This window comes from Lupinus angustifolius, unplaced genomic scaffold, assembly GCF_001865875.1.
Source record: "Lupinus angustifolius cultivar Tanjil unplaced genomic scaffold, LupAngTanjil_v1.0 Scaffold_1_450, whole genome shotgun sequence".
Classification (NCBI taxonomy): domain Eukaryota; kingdom Viridiplantae; phylum Streptophyta; class Magnoliopsida; order Fabales; family Fabaceae; genus Lupinus; species Lupinus angustifolius.
The window spans coordinates 10,262-33,577 of NW_017715775.1; the positions used below are offsets into that span (position 1 = coordinate 10,262).

General features: G+C 32.4%; 1 protein-coding gene across 1 annotated transcript; it reads right to left on the bottom strand.

Moving 5' to 3' along the window:
* Window positions 1-15,677: 15,677 nt before the first annotated feature.
* On the bottom strand, window positions 15,678-17,829 carry LOC109336926 (histidine-containing phosphotransfer protein 4-like). Its single transcript, XM_019573763.1, has 6 exons — window positions 17,738-17,829; window positions 16,925-17,055; window positions 16,453-16,524; window positions 16,195-16,266; window positions 16,046-16,118; window positions 15,678-15,805 (listed from the first exon to the last, which is right to left on the bottom strand). Exons 1-6 carry the CDS (start codon window positions 17,795-17,797, stop codon window positions 15,758-15,760), a joined length of 456 nt encoding a protein of 151 aa, XP_019429308.1. The 5' UTR covers window positions 17,798-17,829; the 3' UTR covers window positions 15,678-15,757.
* Between the last annotated feature and the right edge of the window lie 5,487 nt (window positions 17,830-23,316).

Genomic DNA, 23,316 nt, shown 5'->3' on the forward strand with positions numbered 1-23,316 from the left:
ACCTTACACACTCTCTAACCCTTATTCACTCTTGGAAAAACACATTTCCAAGTGATTCTAATTCCCTTTCTTAACACACCCTTGTGAAAGAAAGTTTTCTGCAATAGAAATGAAGAATGTATAACAATGGCAGATTGCCTTTACAAGTTTGAAAGTAATATAACTTGCAACTCAATCAACTCTTTTGTATACTTAGTAATAATTCTCTTTATAAGTTGGTAAACTTTGAAACACTTTACTTTAAGCAACTTAAGAAAAATCAACTTTGAAAGTTTAAGAACTAGTTGCCAAAAGTGCAGAAAATAATTTCAGAATGTGTGTAAGAGCTTTTGAAATTTGTATGAGAGTTGTGTGTTTGTGTTGTGAGATTCAATGCCTTTAAATAGACTTCCCAATCACCCATAGTGCCTCTATGAAAAGATAGGAATTGATTGGAGTGAAGACATTTCGTTTGAGATGAAAAACTTTCATTTTGAAATCTGAAATATGATGCAACAACTTTCAGTAATCGATTACAAGCAGTGGGTAATCGATTACCCAAACATTCTGTCCATTTGACATTTAAATTCGATTTAGAGTAATCGATTACAACAAGTGGGTAATCGGTTACTCAACTTCATTAAAACTGGTAATATGTTACTCAAAGACAGTAATGGATTACTCTGATCAGTTTTAAGTTGGATAACTCTTTTCTCACACATGTAACATGTTACTTAGATGTAGTAACCCGTTACACACTATTTTTGAAAATTGTTTTGAGTTTTTTGAAGTATTTCAATTTTCTTTTAAAAATAGTTTGAGCATTACTACTATTGTATATTCAAGAGTATAGGATAAAAGTACATATTTAGACTTAGACTAATTTGTCTTGAAGCTTTGTCTTCATAAGTATTCTTCCTTTTCTTCTTTTTGGTCATGTTGGTGTCTTCATCAAAATCGTGTCAAGGCCAGGAGCAAAGATATTCTTCACAATCTCCCCATTTTTGATGATGACAAACCAAATATTATTCATTTGGAGTATTCTTACTTTGAGATATGTTAAGATAACTTGAGTATGCTCCCCCTATTTTGTATGCTTCCCTTTTCATTTGGAGTTATGTGCCTCAAATGTTTTAAACAAAAAATACACTTCTTCCAACTTTTCTTTCCCTTTTGACTTCATCAAAAAGTAGAAAAGCCAAGAGTCCAACACAATATATATAGCAAATATACCAATGCGTATCATAAAACATAAGATGTTTAGACATTTGTTCAGAAATAACAAAATATCATAACATCAAATATTGTTCAAAATCATAAAAACATTACAAACATAAAAACAATAAATTGTTCATAATCATGCACCAATACAAACAGAAATCCTAGACACAATCTAAGACTTAGGCTCAGAGTTGTCGTCATCAACGTCCATGCTACTCAGCTTAGAAGAGAGACGATGAAGTTCAAACTGGATTTGTTGATTCTGAGTATCAAAGGCATCCATCTGGTTAGTGATGTAGCCTCGAAGAAAAAATAACTCGTCCATAATCATCTGATTAGTAGGCATGACAACAAATGAGGAAGATTGAGCATGAAACTCAGAAGGTTGAGGTTCATGAGGGTTAGGATTGGTAGGTTCTGGTTGATCAGCAGGTGCATTCGGTCTATCAGATTGGTTCTTATAGGTGCGGCGGTCACGAGGGTCTATGGAGAAACCCATTTTGTGTACAACTTCCACATTAATCTTGCTTTCACGAAGATTTAGAGCGACCTTGGTTTCACCATTAGTAAAAACACCAAAATGTTCAAGAATATTGGTTATGAAAATTGCATAGGGCAAGGGGCTTTGAGTTCCTCGAACATTTCACATTTGTCTCATTATCATCTGAGTCCAATTGATTTTGATGTTAAACATCATAGCGTACATCAATTGGAGTTCTATGTCACTAATTTGAGAATGGTTTCAAAAATTTCGGTAAAATAACATAGCTCAGAAAATAATGAAGCAAACGATCTTCTAGTTTGAGATGCCCAACATATAGGATATTTCTATTTTTAACAGTCTCACCAAAGTCGTGTTACTTACGCATTTCTATTTCCTCTTTAGAAATTCTACACAGAGAATGGTAGAAATCCTTTTGATCATAGTTATCCCATTCACATACAAGGTCGAAACCTGTTATGCTACCTTGATAAGGTATGTTACACTACAATGAACTAAAAGTTTTCAAATCCAAAACAATATCTTTTCCATTCACATAGGAAGTAAGACGATTTTTCCGAAAGTCCATGTTGCAGTAAAATACTCGAACAAGTTCATGATAGATGACATTAGTTTCACAGAAAAAGTCAAAAGATTTTGTTGCCGTAAAAGATAATGAAAAAGAAAGTTTTCAAACTCAAAATTATCTACATTACCGTATTTCAGAGTAAAGATGACTTGACCATGGAAGTGCTCCTCAAAGACTTCACATTGTTCATCATTAGTAAGAAGTCTTGTCAAATCCAGAGGGTTAGACTCCAAAGATGAAGTTCTTTGGTTCCTTTTAGTCACATTTGTGTGTTGTTCTTTGATCTAGAAGATGAAGTCATGGATTGAGGTTTTTGAGTTTTTAGGTTTTTGGGTTTTGGAGATTTGGTTTTTTTATTTAAGCCACTAAACACGAAAATGATGATATAGAAGTGTTTAGAGTTGACAATGTGATATAAATAGACACAAAAATCACCCAAACGGATCAAAAATGAAGATTTGAGGGATTGAGAGGGTTGAACACGAGTTGAGGAAGAAGATGAATTTGAAAATTTTGAAAAATGGAGAAAAATCATATATATAACTGCACAGAGTAATCGGTTATCACTTTGAATAATCGGTTACTCAAATTAAAAAATTATTTATTTTTCAAAGAACAACTTTGAGTAATCGATTACAGCATTTGCATAATCGGTTACTGAAACTCCATGTTTAACCCTGTAATCGGTTATTCTCTAGAGTAATAGATTACTGACCCTAGAAAAACTTATTTTTACGCATACTGATGCTATAAAAATGATTTTTAACCCAAAATTTGAAAGTTTTAAACATAAATAAGCACTTTTAAATACAAGTAGACATGAGATAAACATAATGAAGCACATATATAATCATGTTAAGATAGGTAAGCTTCATCAAGAATGCCTAATTCTCGTCTAATTTTATAAAAAGGTTCTTTAGCCAATGGTTTAGTGAAAATATATGCTAGTTGGTTATGAGTATCAACAAATTCAACGATCACATCTTTCTTTTGGACATGGTCCCTAAGAAAGTGATGCCTTATATCTATGTGTTTGGTTCTAGAATGCATAATTGGATTCTTTGTGAGTTTTATAGCACTACTATTGTCACATCTCAGAGGAGTGCAGCCTAAGTCTAAGCCATAATCTCGTAATTGTTGCTTAAGTCACAACACTTGGGCACAACAGCTACTTGCTGCTATATTTCCAGCTTTAGCAGTGCTTAGGACAACACATGCTTGTTTACCAAGATACTAAAGCATTTCCTAAAATATGACAAGTACCTCTTGTACTTTTCCTCTCAGTTTTGCATCCAGCAAAATCTGAATATGAATAACCAACCAAATCACATATATTTTCTTTTGGATACCACAACCTAACGTCAGTTATGCCTTTAAGATATTTCATGATTCTCTTAACAACAACTAAGTGTGATTCTTTTGGTTTAGATTGATAGCGTGCACACAAACATACACTAAATATGATATCAGGTCTACTTGCAGTTAAGTATAAAAGAGATCCAATCATACCTCGATACTTTGATATTTCAATGCATTTTCCAGCTTCGTCTGTATCGATGTAAGTACTAGATCTCATAGGAGTAACTATTGGCTTGTAGTCATCCACATCGAATCTTTTCAACAAATCTCTACAATACTTGGATTGACTTACAAAAATGTCATTATCAAGTTGTTTGATTTGTAATCCAAGGAAGTAATTCAACTTTTCCATCATGGACATTTCAAACTCTCATTGCATCATTTTGTCAAAATCACTACACAAAACTTCACTAGTAGAACAAAAAATAATATCATCTACATAAATTTGAATAAGAAGAGTATGATGATTTATTTTCTTTATAAAGAGTGTAGTGTCGACCTTCCCTTTGGTAAAAGTATATGCAAAAATTAAACAAGTAAATAATCAAAGAGAATGGAGAAGAGAATACACAAAGATTTTTATACTAACACCTTCTTGTCCACCGAAGGCTACGTCCAGTACTCTGGCAACACAAGAGATTTCTTCACTAAAGATTATGAGTTGCAATTACAATATCTCACCCTGAGATCTCTATGTACCTTACACACTCCCTAATCCTTATTCACTCTTGGAAAAACCCTTTTCCAAGTGATTCTAATTCCCTTTCTTAACACCCTTGTGAAAGAAAGTATTCTGCAATAGAAATGAAGAATGTATAACATTGACAAATTGTCTTTACAAGTTTGAAAGTAATATAACTTGCAATCCAATCAACTCTTTTGTATACTTAGTAATAATGCTCTTTATAAGTTGGTAAACTTTGAAACACTTTACTTTAAGCAACTTCAGAAAAATCAACTTTGAAAGTTTACGAACTAGTTGCCAAAAGTGCAGAAAAATAATTTCAAACTGTAAGAGCTTTTGAAATTTGTATGAGAGTTGTGTGTTTGTGTTGTGAGATTCAATGCCTATAAATAGACTTTCCAATCACCCGTAACGCCTCTACGAAAATGTAGGAATTGATTGGAGTGAAGAAATTTCGTTTGGGATGAAAAACTTTCATTTTGAAATCTAAAATATGATGCAACAACTCTCAGTAATCGATTACAACTAGTGGTTAATCGATTACCCAAACATTCTGTCCACTGGGCATTTAAATTCGATTTAGAGTAATTGATTACAACAAGTGGATAATCGGTTACTCAACTTCATTTAAACTGGTAATATATTACTCAAAGACAGTAATTGATTACTCTAATCAGTTGTAAGTTGAATAACTCTTTTCTCATACACGTAACCTGTTACTTAGATGCAGTAACCTGTTACACACTATTTTTGAAAATTGTTTTGAGTATTTTGAAGTGTTTCAATTTTTTTTTAAAATAGTTTGAGCATTACTATTATTATATATTCAAGAGTATAGGATAGAAGTACCTATTTAGACTTAGACTAATTTGTCTTGAAACTTTGTCTTTTTTGTCTTCATAGGTATTCTTTCTTTTCTTCTTTTTGGTGATGTTGATGTCTTCATCAAAACCGTGCCAATGTCAGGAGCAAAGATCTTCTTCACAAATGCTTGGTATTTATGGAGTCTATTTTATTAAGAATCAAGAGCAAGAAAGATAATATGAATTTCATTCATTGTATTTGAGTATTGAATGAAATGAGTGTAATGAATAGTTTACAATGAAAGTAAATTATTTATACATAAAAATAAAGACTAACTAACTAAAAGTAACTCAGACTACAAATATATTTAACTGTTTGACAGAATATGTGATGACTCTTTTTTTTTTTTTGAGATTTTAATCCATCATAAATTTGTGATTTCCATCATAAATCAATCATTTTCCATGGACTTCCTATAAAAAAAATGCAAATTTTCTTGTAATGAGACAATTTTATTAAGTTTATTTTTGTTCTGCAAATACACGTGATTATTGTTTTTGGCAGTGTTATTAATATTAGACCATGGGTTTGATTAAAATATTGTCACGAATCCTAAAATGGATTAATTCCTTAACAAAAAAGGTGATAAGATATCCTTAATAGTACAAAAAAACTAAGTCTCATGCTAGTGGTACAATAGTTATATAAACTTATATTGACTATCTGAGATACTAAATTGATCGGATTTTGTTTGTGTCAATATTGTCCATAAAAGTTGAGTTTCTTAAAATTTTAAAAAGTGAAAATTACTTGATTGTATCAAATTTTGTTGCAAAATGTCTCCCAAAAAAATGTTACCCCAAAGGATCAAATAGAGTATAAGCGCCTAAATTTGTACCTAAAATAATATTTATTACTTGTTTTAATAGTTTTTCAACATCAATATTAATATATATTAATGATACAATGTTTAATAAGTGAACTATTAGTTCAATTGATATACCACTATATTAATATTCTGATTTGATTAATGATGTAATATATTTTTGGTGTACAACTTTTAACTTACTCATATAATCATGTAAGGGAAATTTGCACTTACTTTCAAAAGTAAGTTTAAAAAATTAACTTAGGGAAAATATAATAATTTAGATATAATTATTAATTCTTGTAATAAGTGGATATTCTCTTATCATGTAATACACAGTTTGATATAATTCTTGGGGCTAGTGCATGTTTGTTAAGAATGTAATATGTGTTATTAGCAGGATATTTTACAGGCCTAATGAAATGTTAACCACCCAACATTCTCAGCAAAAATTTCCTTGTAGTGAGACAGTCCATTCTCTTCAACAACAAAAAAAGACAAATAATTGTTTATATAGTCATAATTTTGACAACAAAGTATATAATGTTCCCAAAGATCTAATATCTAATTGAAAGAAATGAATGGTAAAATAATCTTTGGATTATTGAATTTTGATTTTAATTCCCGATTTTTGTTTGTTTTAGACCTTACATTTTTTAACATTTTGCGATTGATCACAGTTGTTAATTTTGAATGGAAAATGTAGATATGAATAATGAAGGGCGACACATAGTGTTAAAAACATAACATATTTTCTATAAATGGTACCACATTTTATGTCATGTATTGTGATATTTTATGTGTGATTAGTCAGAAAAATACTTAATATTAAACTTTTAATTTAAACATATTTTTTCAACCTATTACAACTCATGACACATGAAATGATACAAGATATGAGACAAAACATTGGTCTCTATGTAACCATACATTTTTATTTACTAATACGAGGATATGGGATACTAAACCCTTACAAAATTTAAGCAATATACAAGAACCATATAACAATATCATTGAACTATAACAATGAAATTTCAAACGAGAGGAATGTTCACCAGAGTTTTCATAATTGTTCTCTTCATGTTAACTTCCAATACTATAAAAAAAAATTCTCTAGAAATCTAGCCAAATAGTTATTGATATATTGCTTCATATTCATGAGTCTTTATGTAAACATGGAAAAGGAAATATATGTGGAGATTGTTTTGGTTCAAAGTTATTTGGTTTATTTGGAGTATGAAGAATGATGTGATATTTAGAGGGAGAAATGTTAGTTTCACCTAAATTTTAGATTTATCTAAATTAGATTTTGGTTATGATTCTAAAAAAATAATATGGGATCTTTCTCTTACACTTTTGTTCAATAGTGTATTAATCTCTATATTTGCATTGATCTTTTATGTAAGTTGTAATTGGATAAATGATGGAAAATTCAACACAATAACATGTCAACTCTATCAGAGTATATACAGCAGATAATAATTTCTCCAACTTGCTAGAATCTATGAGGAGCATCAAATTATCAAATAATGCAGTAACACACAATGGATACCAAAATTTTAACGTGGAAAACCTTCCCAAAGTGAGAAGTAAAAACCACGGGCACAAGTCAGTCAATCAAGCTCCACTATAATCAAAATAGGAATATAAGAATGTCTCCAAAATACAGCACAAAAACATGCTCAACAATACGACATACAACAGAGCAACAAGCTTGAAATTGAGAACAAGAAAACCAGCAAAAACCAGAAAAAAAACAGCTGCTGTAATAACACGATTTCTAGCACCCCGGACGTCGTCTCACCGATCCAACCGTTCAGAATGAAGAAATATAAGCTGTGAATCTTTTGTCCAAATTTCAGCTCGATCCAACGGTGAACGAAGGCGCAGTTGCGAATTTCCCACAGCTGCTCGGAGTTCCTGCGGGTTGAGTTTTCTTATCTTCTCTCACACTTTTCAATTGTCTATTTTTGCCTAAATTGTCTTGACTCCATTGCCACATTTGACCCCTATCTATTAGATTAAGTGGGACAAGTGAGCTTTGCCCAACTGGGTCTTTCTCCACATAGGAAGGAGCCTAAACCCAACATATCTCCCCCTCACAACTATGTGGAGAGAATCGCCAAACCGGCGATCTCACAACAAGTTTCAAACTTCCACCTTGTTAATGACTTAGTCATCATACCAGCACCATTATCATATGTATGAACCTTAGCCAATTCCAACAACCTGACATCCAAAATATCACATATCCAATGATACCTCACATCAATGTGTTTGGGACCTAGAATGAAAAGTTGAATTCTTCCCAAGATGAATGGCACTTCGACTGTCACAAAATAACAAGTATTTCTCTTGGACAAAACCAAGCTCCTGCAAGAATTTCTTCACCCAAAGCAACTCTCTGCATGCTTCTGTAATGGCAATGTCTGCCTTAGAAGTGGACAATGCAACACACTTTTGCAACCTGGATTGCCATGCTACAGCTCCCCCTGCAAACTTAATCAAGTAACCTGAAGTAGACTTTCTAGAATCAATGTCTCCATCCATATCAGAATCAGTATAGCCCACAAGAGTAGGCTTATCACCTCCAAAACAAAGCCTCAAACTAGCAGTACCACAAAGATACATCAAAATCCATTTCACAATATTCCAATGCTCTCTACCTGGATTTGACAGAGATCTACTAACTGTACCAACAACATTGCAATATCTGGTCTTGTACACACCATTGCATACATTTCACTTCCCACAGCAGATGCATAAGGAACTCGTTGCATATATGATTTTTCAGCTTCATTTGAAGGACATTGTTTAGCACTCAACTTAAAATGAGTAGTAAGAGGAGTGCTTACCGCCTTAGTATTTTCCATCTGGAACTTCTGTAACATTCTCCTAATATAGTGTTCCTGTGACAGCCAAAGTTTCTTTTCTTGCCTATCTCGCATGATTCTTATACCAATAATCTGCTTAGCAACTCCCATGTCTTTCATGGAAAATGACTTGCCTAGTTGCTTCTTTAACCTGTCAATCGTGGAAATATTTTTCCCACAATAAGCATGTCATCAACATACAATAACAGGATGATAAAATCACTATAAACAAACTTTCTAATGAAGACATAATGATCAGAAGTAGTCTTCTTGTAGCCTTGCTCACACATAAAAGACTCAAACTTCCTATACCATTATCGTGGAGCCTGCTTCAAACCATATAGACTTTTTCTCAGTCTACACACATAGTTTTCTTTCCCTTCTAGAAGAAAACCATCAAGTTGTTTCATATAAATCTCTTCCTTGAAATCACCATTAAGGAAAGAAGTTTTTACATCCATTTGTTCTACCTCCAAATCAAGAGTAGCAGCCAAACTCAATACAATTATAATGGATGACATCTTCACCACAGGAGAAAAAATCTCATTGAAATCAACACCCTTTCTCTGTCTGACCACCAATCTAGCTTTATACCTTGGAGATGTAAAATTACTTTCTTCCTTCACCCTATAAATCCATCTGTTTTCCAAAACCTTCTCCCCTTTTGGCAATTTGACCAAATCAAAAGTGTGATTATCATGCAAAGACTTCATTTCCTCTTGCATTGCATCCAACCATTTCTTTTTTTCTTCATTCTCCATGGTCTCATGATAATATTCAGGTTCTCCTCCGTCTGTCACAGCAACATAGTCATCAGAAGGGTACCTGGTAGATGGTTTCCTCTCCCTATTAGACATCCGAAGTTGAACTTGAGGTGGTTCAGAAGCATCACCAAGATTCTCATATTGTGACATCTCATGTTCATCTTCACCAATATCAATGGCAAAATCTAAATCATCTCCCAGCTATTGATCACCAACACAATCATGTTGCTCACCATTTTGAACATTATTCTCAACTGTATCCAAATCATGTATAGACGTCCAAAATGGATCAATATCACACAATCTACTATCTTCCTCGGGTGTAGTCTTCTTCATCTTATCAATGTCTTCAATGGTTTGATCTTCCATGAACTTCACCTCACGACTTCTAACAACCTTTTTCTCAACAGGATCATATAACCTGTAGCCAAATTCATCTTCATCATAACCGATAAAGATGCATTGCCGTGTCTTTGCATCCAACTTGGAACTTTCATCATTTGGAACATGCACAAATGTCTTGCAACCGAAGACTCGCAAATGATCATACCTGACATTCTTGCTAAACCAAATCTTGTCTGGCACCTCAGCATTCAGAGCAACTGCAGGACTAAGATTAATAACATGCACTGTCGTGTACAAAGCCTCACTCCAGAAATGTTTAGGTAATTTTGCTTGAAAGCATATACCTAACTCTTTCAACCAAAGTCCTGTTCATCCTCTCCGCTAAGCCATTAAGCTGAGGAGTCTTAGGAGGAGTCTTTTCATGTCTAATACCTTGCTGCTTACAGTAAATGTCAAACGGTCCATAATACTCACCATCGTTATCAGTACGAATGCATTTCAGCTTCTTGCTAGAATGTCTCTTAACCAAAACATGGAATTGTTTAAACTTTTCAAGCACTTGGTCCTTTGTCTTCAAAGCATAGAACCAAAGCTTCCTTGAACAATCATCAATAAAAGTAACAAAGTAAAGTGCACCACCAAATGACTTTACCTTCAATGGACCACAAACATCAGAATGCACCAATTCAAGCAACTCTGACTTCCTTGAGGGAGGATGTTTCTTAAAGGATACTCTGGTCTGCTTACCAGCCATGCAATGAGAACATTTCTCAAACTCTGCACTCTTCAATCCTGGAAGTACATCTTTTTTTGCTAAACAATTCAACCCCTTTTTACTGATATGGATGAGTCTGCAGTGCCAAAAGAAGCTTCCATATCCATGACATTCACACTTTCTTTAGCAACCAAAGCTTTTGTCCAATACAGTTTAGAAATTTTCTCCCCTCTGGCCACAACCAAGTTACCTCTAGTAAGTTTCCATTTTCCAGAACCAAAGTGATTATCATAACCACCATCGTTAAGCATATGCACAGAAATAAAATTGAAAAGAACGACTGGAGCATGTTTAACTCCTCCAAGGAACAACTGCACTCCCATATTGGTATGCAAACAAATATCACCAATACCAACTACCTTTGACACATCATCGTTACCCATCTTCAACACTCCAAAATCACCAGAAGTGTAAGATGTAAAGAACTCCTTCCTTGGTGTAACATGCAGTGTAGCACCACTATCAATTATCCACATACTCTCATATGATACAAGATTAACCAAATCATGGTCACGAAGAATAATAAGATCATCACAAGTAGCAGTAGTAACATGATCATCATCACCATGATTCTTCTCATTATGTTTGCCCTTCTTGTCTTTGTTCTCCCTTTTCCATTGAAAATAATTCTTCTGTATGTAACCTGCTTTGTGACAATAGTGACATTCCACATTCTTGTATCTAGACTTGGACTTACTTCTGCCCTTTTCTCTATCACATTTTGGTTCCTTTCTATGACTTCTCTCCTTGTTTTCAGTGACAAACACCTCAGAATGAGATGAAGTACTATGTGCCTTCCTTCTCATCTCCTTGTTAATAATACTTCCTTTTATACTATCTAAAGAGACAATACCATCGGGGGCTGAATTTGTAATTGAAACTCGAAATATTTCCCAAGAATTTGATAGAGTATTCAGTAGCCATAGTTCCAACACTTCATCATCAAACTTGATACCCATTCCTGATAATTGATCAAGGACCCATTGAAAATCATTCAAGTGATCTGAAATAGAAGCTCCCTCCTTGTACCTCAAATTCATCAAGGAATTCAACAAGTATAATTTCTTATTCCCTGGTTTAGAAGCATACAAGGATTCAATTTTCTTCCATAAAGATTTTGCATTTTCCTCATTAGCAATGTGATTGAAGACATTGTCTTCTACATATTGCCGAATGAAACCACAAACTTGTTGATGTTGAAAACTCCAATCTTCATCAGACTTGGACTCTAGCTTCTCAGTAGCAACCACAGGAATATGCAAATTCTTCACAAATAATAAATCTTTCATTTTTTCTTTCCACAAGTGATAGTTACTGCCATTCAAACATATCATTCTATATGTATTTGCCTCCATCATTCAAGCAAGTCAAATAACCTCAAACCCCAAAGAGCTCTGATGCCACTCTGATGAGAAATTCAACACAATAACATGTAAAATCTAACAGAGTATATGCGTCGGATAATAATTTCCCCAACTTGCTAGAATCTATGAGGAGCAATATCAAATAATGCAGTAACACACAAGGGACACCAAAATTTTTACGTGGAAAACCTTCCCAAAGTGAGAAGTAAAAATCATGGACACAAGTCAGTCAATCAAGCTCCACTATAATCGAAATAGGAATACAAAAGTGTCTCCAAAATAAATAATAAAAACATGCTCAACAATACGGCATACAACAGAGCAACAAGTTTGAAAATGAGAACAAGTAAACCAGCAAAAACCAAAAACAACGTATGCTATAACAACTCGATTTCTACCACCTCGGATGTTGTCTCACCGATCCAACCGTTCAGAATGAAGAACTATAAGCTGTGAACCTTCTGTCCAAATTTCAGCCCGATCCAATGGTGAACAAAGGCGCAGTCGGGAATTTCCCACGGCTACTCGGAGTTCCTACGGGTTGAGTTTTCTTATCTTCTCTCACACTTTTCAATTGTCTCTTTTTGCCTAAATTGCCTTGACTCCCTTGCCACATCTGACCCTTATCTATTAGATTAAGTGGAACAAGTGGGCTTTTCCCAACTGGGTCTTTCTCCACATAGGAAGGGAGCCCAAACCCAACAATAAACACCCCTTATATTCTGTTTTATAATATTTTTGCTGTAAGACTGAGATGACAATTAAGAGGGGGTGGTGAATTATATATTTAAAAATTATGAAAGATTTTTCTACAAAATTCAAGAGTAGCGGAAAAGTTATGCATAAAATGTCAAGTAAATTTAAGGAGTTAAGGGAGAAGAGAGTACTCAGAGATTTTATACTGGTTCACCTTCTTGTCCACCGAAGGCTATGCCCAGTACTCTTGCAACATAATAGATTTCTTTGCTAGATATTAAGAGTAGCAATTACAAATTCTCGCTCTGAGATTTTCTTGTACCTTACTCACTCTCTAATACCTATATCACTCTTTGGGAAACAACATTTCCAAGTGACTATATTCCCTTTCTTATCACACCTATGTGACAGAAAATAATTCAATAAGTTAAAGAAAACTTTAACTATGACAATGATTGCATTTACAAGATTTGAAACTATGAACTCTTGCAATCCAATAACTCTTTATACACTTTAGTACTAATGCTCAGAAGGTTTGAATGACTTTGAAAAATCACACTTAAGGCAACTTCAGAAAATATGTTCTGAAAGTTTAGAACAGGTTGCAAGAAGTGTAGAGCAAGTATTTCAAAAAAAAATTAGATTGTGTATATGAGTTGTGTGTTATGAATTATGAGTTTCAATGCCTTTAAATATGTTGTGCAATCAGCCATAACACCTCTATGAAAAGGTAGGATTTTATTGAAATGAAACCATTTCGTTTGTGGTGAAATCGATTGTCCAAAGGATGTAATCAATTACCCAAACATTCTGTCCAACTAAGTATTTTGATTACCATACAGTATAATCGGTTACTCAAGGTATGTAATCGATTACCCAAGTATTTTGTCCAACTGAATAACTGATTATCACGTTGTGTAATCGCTTACTCAATATGGTGTAATCAGTTACTCAAAATGGTGTAATCGATTACTCTGTTCAAGTTTTATTGGGTAACTCGTTTCTCACTCATGTAACTTGTTACTTAGTTCTGGTAACCTATTATTTATTTCTGGTAACCTGTAACTTAGTCACCCTAACCTGTTACACAGTATTTTGACTATTGTTTTCATTTATACTTGTGGTTTTCAATTTTCTTTTAAATACTTTTGAGCATTACTATTGTTTATATATTGTAGAGTATAACGATAGAAGTACCTATAAACTTAGATTCTAAATCCATGAAGCTTTATCTTCATTGTCTTATAAACATTCTTCTTTTTCTTCTTTTATTTGATATTAATGTCTTCATTAAAACCGTCAAGGTCACGAACAAGATCTTCTTCACATTTGCTTATAAAAAAAATATCTCTCATAATTTCATATCCAACTCTTAATAATATTCATAGCAAAAATACATATTTCGACAACACTTGTCTTTCATCGATTGTTTAAACGAGTAACGAAATGGAAAATGGATTTTACGTGGTAATGATTAATTAATATTAGAATATCAACGACAGTCAGTTCAAGTGTTATATGTTTAATTCCCCTAAGTAAGGTCTCTGATTCGAATCTTATGGATGAAAAAATATTCACTGGAAGAGTTAGTCTCACATACATATGAATGTTCTTGGCTCAGACAAAATTGTCTACAGGATACGTATGAAAAATAAACAAAATTAATATTAGAATAATGCACATATACTTTCTGTATTTTATGAGAGTTTCTGTAACCACTTTTGTGATAGAGGTTGTAATTGCATTTTTAACGATCAGAATAGCATTTTTGGATTATACAGACATAGCCCAAAAATGTTTCAAATATAGTTTTAGCTTCATTTTAGTGAAAGGAACTTATTTGGAAGTCTTGAGAGTTTTTTAAATTATGAATTTAATTGGTGTTTTAATTGCTCATTTCGATACCCATTAAGTGAAAGTATTAAAACTAATTGGAGTATATTTTTTAAGACGCTATTATGTCCTAAATCCATTTTATTTGCATTTCAATACTAATTGGCCTTTAAATCATTAAAGAGGCAACCATGTTACTCAGACATAGGGATGACAAAAAAACTTGATGTGTGGGTACTTGCAGAAATACCCGCACTCACCCGCGCTCGTTACCATCCCTAGTCAGACATTAAGACTACGACGAATTCTTAGCTCCATGAGCTCACAAGAAGTCGATCTTCACAAAACAGAAGCACCCATGTTTTGATTCATGAAATTTCGAATGCCATTTGTTTAAGTTTTAGGGTCTATTTGTGAATTTGATTTTGGAAGGTGTTAGGGTATATGAGGAGAGTTCAACTCAAAAAACTAATATATTAGATGAGAGCGTCGGGACTTAAATATCACATTGAGTTTGATATTCTACTCAATGTGGGACTCATAACAGAAGAGAATGAAGAAAAAATGGAAGACTTCATGGTCGTAAAATCTACTTATGTTATAGTTTTAAAGTCTTTCATTTCCTTTTAAAACTCAACTTGCAAGCGAACCAGTTGGAACTTATTTTCACATATTTGATTGAAACCCTTTTCCATCTTTACTTCTCACAATTGACAAATTGTTATTATCATCATAAAAAAGCTATCAAAAAACTAAATCTTACATCTTATATGAACACTCGTATTCAAAGTGATTTTCATGGAACTTCCAACATAAACACTTGTTTTGATCTTCAAAAGTTATTTCCTCTTGGATATTGGCAAGAAATAACTTAAAAGTAAGATCACTTAAATAACTAATTTGGTGGTCATCCAATCTTTTAAAAGATATTTGAAATTGAAATTTTACTCATACATAAATATCAACTATAAAATGCAAGAGACGAAGATTCGTAGAACATTTGTAAAAGCAAACTGATATTAATATCTCAAAGTGGTATACATCACTTTCCTATTCTTGTGGTGAATGTATATATTCTTTCATGTTACAAAAATTCACCAATTACATTTTTCACTAGGTCTCTATTTAGGGCGACATGCTCTCTCAGAGGGTCCAACTTGCCTAGCCAACTGCACAAAGGGAAAAGGAACATTACATTATTTTTACCATATTGCCATACAAAACATTTGTACAATACATAATAATACGAATAAAGATATGTTATCTCAAACCATATTTGACACCAATAATATTAAAATAAAATAAAAAAAATAATAAATATTTAATTTTTTAACTAACATAATGCCGAAATATGGTTTGAGACATGTAACACTTGTTCTAATAAAACAGCACTCTTATAATATAGTAACCTGAAAATAAGCTTCAAGTTTCTTTCTCAGTGCAGCATATTCTTTCTTCAATTGTTGGAAGCTCCTCATGCATCTGCATATTCATTTGCATAAGAAAATTACTATCATTGTTTTTTAATACTGGAATATATGTGTGGAGAATAGATTACCCTTCTGCATTTCTTGCCCTGCAGCATTCCCTAAACATGGTGCATTCTGCTTTCACCTTTTTGGCTCCAATGCTGTAAAGAATTATAATGTAAAACAAAAAGAATGAGTTCAAATAATTAGGATCTCTTAGTTACGTTGTACATGATTATTATACTATAGAATTATAGTTCACTCAAGTACTCAACTTATTATTATAACATTATAGATTATCATTGTTTTTATTTCATTTGAACCATTCTAGTATTCAATATGTTTACCTTGAACTGCTTCCTTTAAACTGATGCATTATATTGTCCAGCTTATTGAAATCCAATCCGTTCCTCTCCTTTCTACAATCAAAAGAATAAGATAAAGATATATAACATATATATAAATATATAAGTGTTTGTGCTACTTTTTTCTTAAGGGACAAAAAAATAGAGATAAAATCATGAAAATACAAAGCATGGTTAAACTATGGAAAATGTTCTTTAATGTTATAACACAAAGTACTTGTAGTTGGTTTGCTTTATAAAAAAGAAAAGTTACGAACAATGTAGTCTAAACTTGGTTATATATATATATAATATTCCTTTTAGATTAATTGACTCTTAAATAAAAGTAACACAAATGAATTGTAAATGATATATTGACTATATATAACTTTTCACATCGATACTGCATAAATATTATACTCTTAGGGTAAACTCGGTTGTATATATAACATTACTGTTAGATTAATCAACTTACAGTGCTTGCTCTATGTTCACGATAAGCCTGGATGAATCACGGTAGTAAAGAGTCACAATTTCCTCAGCAAAGTTAGGATTAGCAGCATCTTGCAATTCTTCTAGTTGGATAAATTGTTCATCCAATAATCCCTGAAGAGAATGCATTATTTAAGACCCACCATTGAGCTAAAATGGAACAAAACATGACTTTCATGAATATTTACACCATGCTTTCCTCTCTATAATTAATAATACCATACCCTTTATGATAGATACAATTTTCATGTGTCTTGTGATCTAGACTAATTTGCTGTAGTTTGCATAATTAAATATGTAATTTTCACCAAATACAATTGAATATTCAATAAAAATATATATATATATATATATATATATATTAAAATTGGAACCATAATATTGTTGTTGTAGGAGTCTCTGTAATCATATATATTGTAACCTCATCGATCACATTTTCCTATAATTTTAATAAATACAACCTAACTACAACTGCAATTTAAATTATGATTAGCATGTACAAATATATAATGAATAAGATAGGTTCATGCATGATGGTTGCGATTGTCTTTGGTTAATTTTTGTTTATAAGTTTATATATAAAAACAACCTTAGTTTATGAAGGAAAAGTATTTATAAACCATTAAAATGAATAAAAATACATGATCAACTTTGATAAGTTGGTTTATTTTTTATATTATGATATCATATTACTGTTTATAATTATAATCTAAAAACACAATATACAAATGCATATATATAATTTGTGGTGTCACTAATAAGTGGCAATTACACACACAAAGGATGAGGGAAGAACCTGATCAAAGAGGGCTTGTTTCATAGCAGCAACTTGCCTGCGAGATTGGTTTCTATCCATTGGAAATAAAAGGTATTTGAATTGAAGGTTGAGGTTGGAATATATATGATATATAGAGGTAGGGGAAGGAGGGTTTATATAGGAGATAAAATATGTTAGGTATCAATGAACTATATAAGAAGTAAGAAGCACAAGTCTAAAAGCTTCACCTTTTTTCTTTTCTTTTGGAATTTTGGAATGTGTCTCATGGATTCTATTTTTGGACAATGGAGAGTGAAATTGTATAAAGGAAAAAGGGGCACTTCATAAGCACTAGGGGGAGAGCATATTCTAATTCAGAATCCATTGTAGTTATGAGGCAAAGAAATAAAACCATGTTTTAGTAATTGTATCACTAACAGTCGTATTAAGTTGAAATCTTGCGCCATATACATAAATTGATGGGTGGTGGCCTGCAAATTGGTCAATAAAATTACCAAATTGGATTGTCGTGAATAAGTATAAAAGATTGTTGAATTCACAAATACTTGTTTGATACTAGCCTTTCAACAAAAAAAAACGTTATTTTAAGTTGATTTAAAAATGGGTTTAGTTGGTTTGACTATGCTAATCAACTAAAATTGATTGGATTAAACTCTTGGATTAAAAATGTTAGAATTGGATTTTACTACTCACTATCCATAAACATTTGATTCAACAATAATTGTTCATCTAGCTATGATTCTTTAACAAATAATGGGACCTCAACAGTGCTAAAAGTTAATGTTTTAGTCAATTTAATAGTTTATCAATAAAATTTTGTTTAGTTACTCTACTCACAAAATGAAGAACTATGACCCACAAAAACATTTCTATTCCTAGCAACTAATATGACAAATTAGCATATCAATATAGTTCTATATCTAGCAACTATACTAATAAGATGAAGATTTATAAACCGTTAACATATCTCTATGTCTAACAACTATGTTAACAAATTTTGGAGTTATTTAATATTCATATGGTTCTATGTCTAACAATCATATCAACAACATGCAAGAATATGACAAATTAGCATAAATCTTTGTCTAGTAATTATACCAATATGATGAGCTGAAATATTCAAATTAGAATGAGGATTACTTTGATCATTCATAATCACAAAATCATACAAAAAGGTTATCAAAATTAAAGTAAACATTAAACACATAAACAACTCATTAGGATCAAAGCATGATAAATAAGCATATACAATTTTTAATCTAAATGTATACATCAAGTTCATGCTACATCCATTCCCAAAAAGGAGAAGGCTTAGTTATCCATTATCATGGTAGCTAAACAAAAAAATACAAATAGAAAAAATACACTTATATGATAAGAAATTACATCCTAAATGAGCATGAATTAACTCCTATGACCTATCTGTCTTGCTTCTACACCTTAATTTGAGCTAAACTAACCTAAGAATTAAGAAACTTTTGAGTGCAATGTGTCTTGCCCGAACATATCCGTAAAATGCCCAAGTTTATCCCCCTTTTAAAGAGTTTGAACACTTCCAATTTTGCCCAGCATGCTAAATTCGTTGGGCATGGTGCTTTGCCTGGCTGAGCCCTGACCTTTCAGCTAACCAAGTTGCTCTACACGGAATTACCAAATTTCGCTTGGCGTAGGCTTTTCACTAGGCGAATAGAGAACACAAGATGAGCCAAAATCCTTCCCCAATTTTGCCCAACGCAGGGATTGCATTGGGCATGACTTCTAATGTCTGTGATGAAGATGTAAGCATGCATGAATGCGAGGTTGAAGAGGCAAGCATGTATCACATAATATTTTGATGAAGACAAAGGACACACAAAGGTTAATGAAGACAAAAGAGTGATAAAGGAAAAGGATTGACAACATGCATAAATGTTGAAGGACAAGTTTGAGAGGATGAGAAAATCAAACAAACAACAAGTATCAACAATAAATTCAAGACTCAAATACATACAAGGCAAAACATGCAAAAGAAGATCTAGGGGTTAAGTATTTTTTATATCTTTATTAGATCCTAAGTTGCTTGCTTAGTAAGAATCTAGGCTAGGATGAACCCCAATGAAAGTGTCACAAGCTAAAATCAATCATATCTAAAATGAGACTTACATGCATACACACATGATTTATATGCACATACATGCATACATGATCATATGTTTTGAATGCATTTAAAAAGTATTTTTAAATAATGCTATATTCAAAGACATGCATCATTAGGTTATAAATCATGTAGGAGGTTCATTCACCATTTGAAATGTGTTTTAGAAAATCGTTAATCAATTAACAGTTGTGTTAATCGATTAACCCTTGAGCTGAACACGTTAATCGATTAAATGGTGAGTTAATTGATTAAGGTGGTTAGCCGGTAATTATATCTGTTTTCTGTTATTTTGAAGAAACTCGTTAAGCGATTAAGGTTCAGTCTAATCGATTAACTGCAGTTAAAAACAAAATAGTATATTAACCCAAGTTTTTCATATCGGTTCATAACTTAACTTTGAAAAAAGTTCAGAGGGTTAGAACACATTTTTTGAAAACAGAGAGTTTACAAATTATTGAGAAAATCTAAAGCTCAAACTTTCATATCTTTTAGAAATATTTTCTAAGTATTCTTTTAAGAAAGAAAATGGTGAATCTTTACAAGATACCCGTTGAGCTTTCATTTTCAAATCTGTGAAAAAGAAACCTGTATCTCACGCATTGTATTTCTGTATTTGTGAGATCTTTTAAGGGTTCTTAGATTCTTAGAAGATTGTAAAATCTGGACATTGAGGTGCATATGTAACTTGAAGAATTATTGTTTGACTTAGACAATAACACATTCTCTTGGTGTATTGTATCACCAAAGGAAGAGAATAGGTTTGGGAAAACCCTAGCTATGGTTAGGTACGTGTCTTTGCGAGAATCAAGAGGTCTTGGTTGTAAGCGATACTTAGGCTAGGGCTAGAGTCGTGAATGGTGAGGTATCCTAGTAGGCGAGCTTTGTAGTCAAACTGAAGTGGGGGTTTAAGATCAAAGAAAGGAGCATCTTGAGTCTTGTATTGGAAGTAAGTTTGTATTAAATATTTAAATTTCCATAGTGAATAAAAATCTCCCAAGATCAGAAGGGGAGGCCTAGATGTAGTTTGCAAGTGGACCCGCAAACGAACCAGGATAAAAGCCGAGTCTTCTTCTTCTTTCCCTTATCTTTTTACATTTCCACATTACTTGATTTACTTAACTTGATATGCATATAATTATCTGATACTTGCATATTCTGTATAGTGCATTTACTGTTCTTAATTGTCTATATAATTACATGTAAGTTTGGTTGAATCTTGGTCATCTTGGATGACCGATTTTTTTTTTGTTTACATTGTAACTGAACCAGTTAATCGGTTAAGTGGTTTAGATAATCGATTAACATTAAATGATTTAGTCAATTAAGTTTGTCATTAATCAATTAAACAGTGTGTTAATTTGTATAATTTCTGTGTTTATTGAGTGACGGTAATTGTGTATCGTATCACCTATTCACCCCCCCTCTAGGTGAGTGGCAGAGCCATGTGGGATCCAACAAGTGGTATCAGAGCTAGTACAACCGTGCTAGCTTAGCCGCTTAGATCGTTGATCCTAGGCACTTTTACCATGGGCTCTTCAAACCTGTTTAGCGGTGATGGCAATGGGTACATCTACTGGAAAATCCGAATGAACTTTTCTTTTATTGAGGCCATTGATATGGAAATTTGGGATTCCGTAGAATATGGATTTTAACTCTTCATGCGGTTATATTTCTAATTTAAATGTGACATATATGTGTAAAAATTGCATGTGCATGAAAAATGAACATAATATCTTAAATGATAATCTTACTACTTTAACATTTAGTTATCACAATTCAAACAACTTACTTTCTTCATATGAAAATGATGGGATTAAATCTAGGTTGGAAGATATGCATGCAAATAACACTTTTCATAAGAATCAAGTAAATGTTCTGCAAATTTCACATCTTGAATCCCCTACTTGTTTCTATTATAGATTGTATGGTCATACTTTAAATGCATGATGTTCCAAATGGAAAGTGTATATGGATTACAAAGAAACAAAATCTCCAAGCTACTAACATCAAGGGACCTAAGTTTAGTTGGGTACCCAAGAAGAGCAAGTATTTGTGTTTTGTAGGTGTGCTTAAGGACATATGGACTTCAACTTTCATTATGGACATAAAATGTCTTAGGCACATAAGAAGGTGAGAAAATCAAACTTCTTTTCCCTATCACCAAAGGAAAGGAGACTATGACACTTATGAGCAACTTGTCATCACAAATGCTTGAAGAAAGGAAACATTGTACAACAAAGATAAAACAATGTATCATTTCCTAACTATAAGTACTACATGCTTTAAGTGTCATAAATAAATTCTAAAATGAAATCCTAGAAGGGCATAAACTCAAAAATCGTGAATTCCCCCATAAATCATCTTTAGGCCTAATGTTTTGTATGTTATATTTACATGCTTTTAAATACAAACATGATACTATTGAACAAATATAAGAATCTCTTAATCATGTTTTGATTAATAAGTAAATATAGAAATAGCATCTAGGATTTTCTAATCATGTTGAAGCACAACAAGTTAAATATCACATTAATGCAATCAACCAAAGCTTTTTCTCGTGGAAAGCCTATAAGAATTTAATGTTAAATTAAGCCATCTCCAAAAGAGGAGAGGAAAAGTATGCTTACTATTTTGTAGGGACTAATGAGTATGAATGCTTCAAGAAATGATATTCTATGCAAAGAAAAATACAAGAATCAAGAATGGAAGAAAGGCCAAAGAAAACTTCAAAGAATGGCAAACTTCCAACATCTTGATAAGAATAAGGTAAAACGTATGAGGTAACCAAATATCGTGATAAATATTATTCTACATTGTCTAATCATATGTTATATCTGATATATTACCTAAATGCTTGAATGTATGCTTGACTTCTAGATAATCCTAACTAAGTTCACTTATCGCCATAATATGCATATGCTCTTAATTGTAAAATGCATTCTTGTTTGAATATATTTTCATGCTCTTTTGGCTCAATGTTAAGTGCACATTAGGTGTTTAGAATAGATCGATATCTTAGAGTCTTAGCAAACCTATAAACTAATTCAAACTGTGTCAAAATCTGTTTTTGTGACGTATTTAATTGATTATTTTGTGTTTTAATCGATTACCTGAGCTAAAATGTTTTAAAATCTTAATCAATTAAGCTGGAACATAATGGATTAATTGTGTTAAAATTTTAACCTCGTTAATCGATTAACACAGAGGTTAATCGATTAAGTGCAATAATAAAACAGATTCAAACACAGTTCTGAGTTATGCTCCTTCAAACCCTAACCTCGCAAAATCTGTCTTCTTGTATTAAATTAATCATGTAATTAATCCTCAAACTCAGATTATAGCTACCCAATAAGTTTTCTGCAACCACCTCCTAGCTAACTTAGGACGTCTAAAGTGTCCTAGTTAGTTGTTGATTTTAGGAATTTTGTGGTTTATGTAATATTTTGATTGTTGCATTGTA

Excerpts from the sequence above, each read along its gene's own strand:
- LOC109336926 (XM_019573763.1), bottom strand. The coding sequence starts at position 17,797 with ATGGATAGAAACCAATCTCGCAGGCAAGTTGCTGCTATGAAACAAGCC. Across the intron at positions 16,525-16,924 it reads GTGAACATAGAGCAAGCACT|AAAGGAGAGGAACGGATTGG; the intron begins GTAAGTTGATTA and ends TTTTGATTGTAG. Across the intron at positions 16,119-16,194 it reads AGGGCAAGAAATGCAGAAGG|ATGCATGAGGAGCTTCCAAC; the intron begins GTAATCTATTCT and ends ATGAATATGCAG.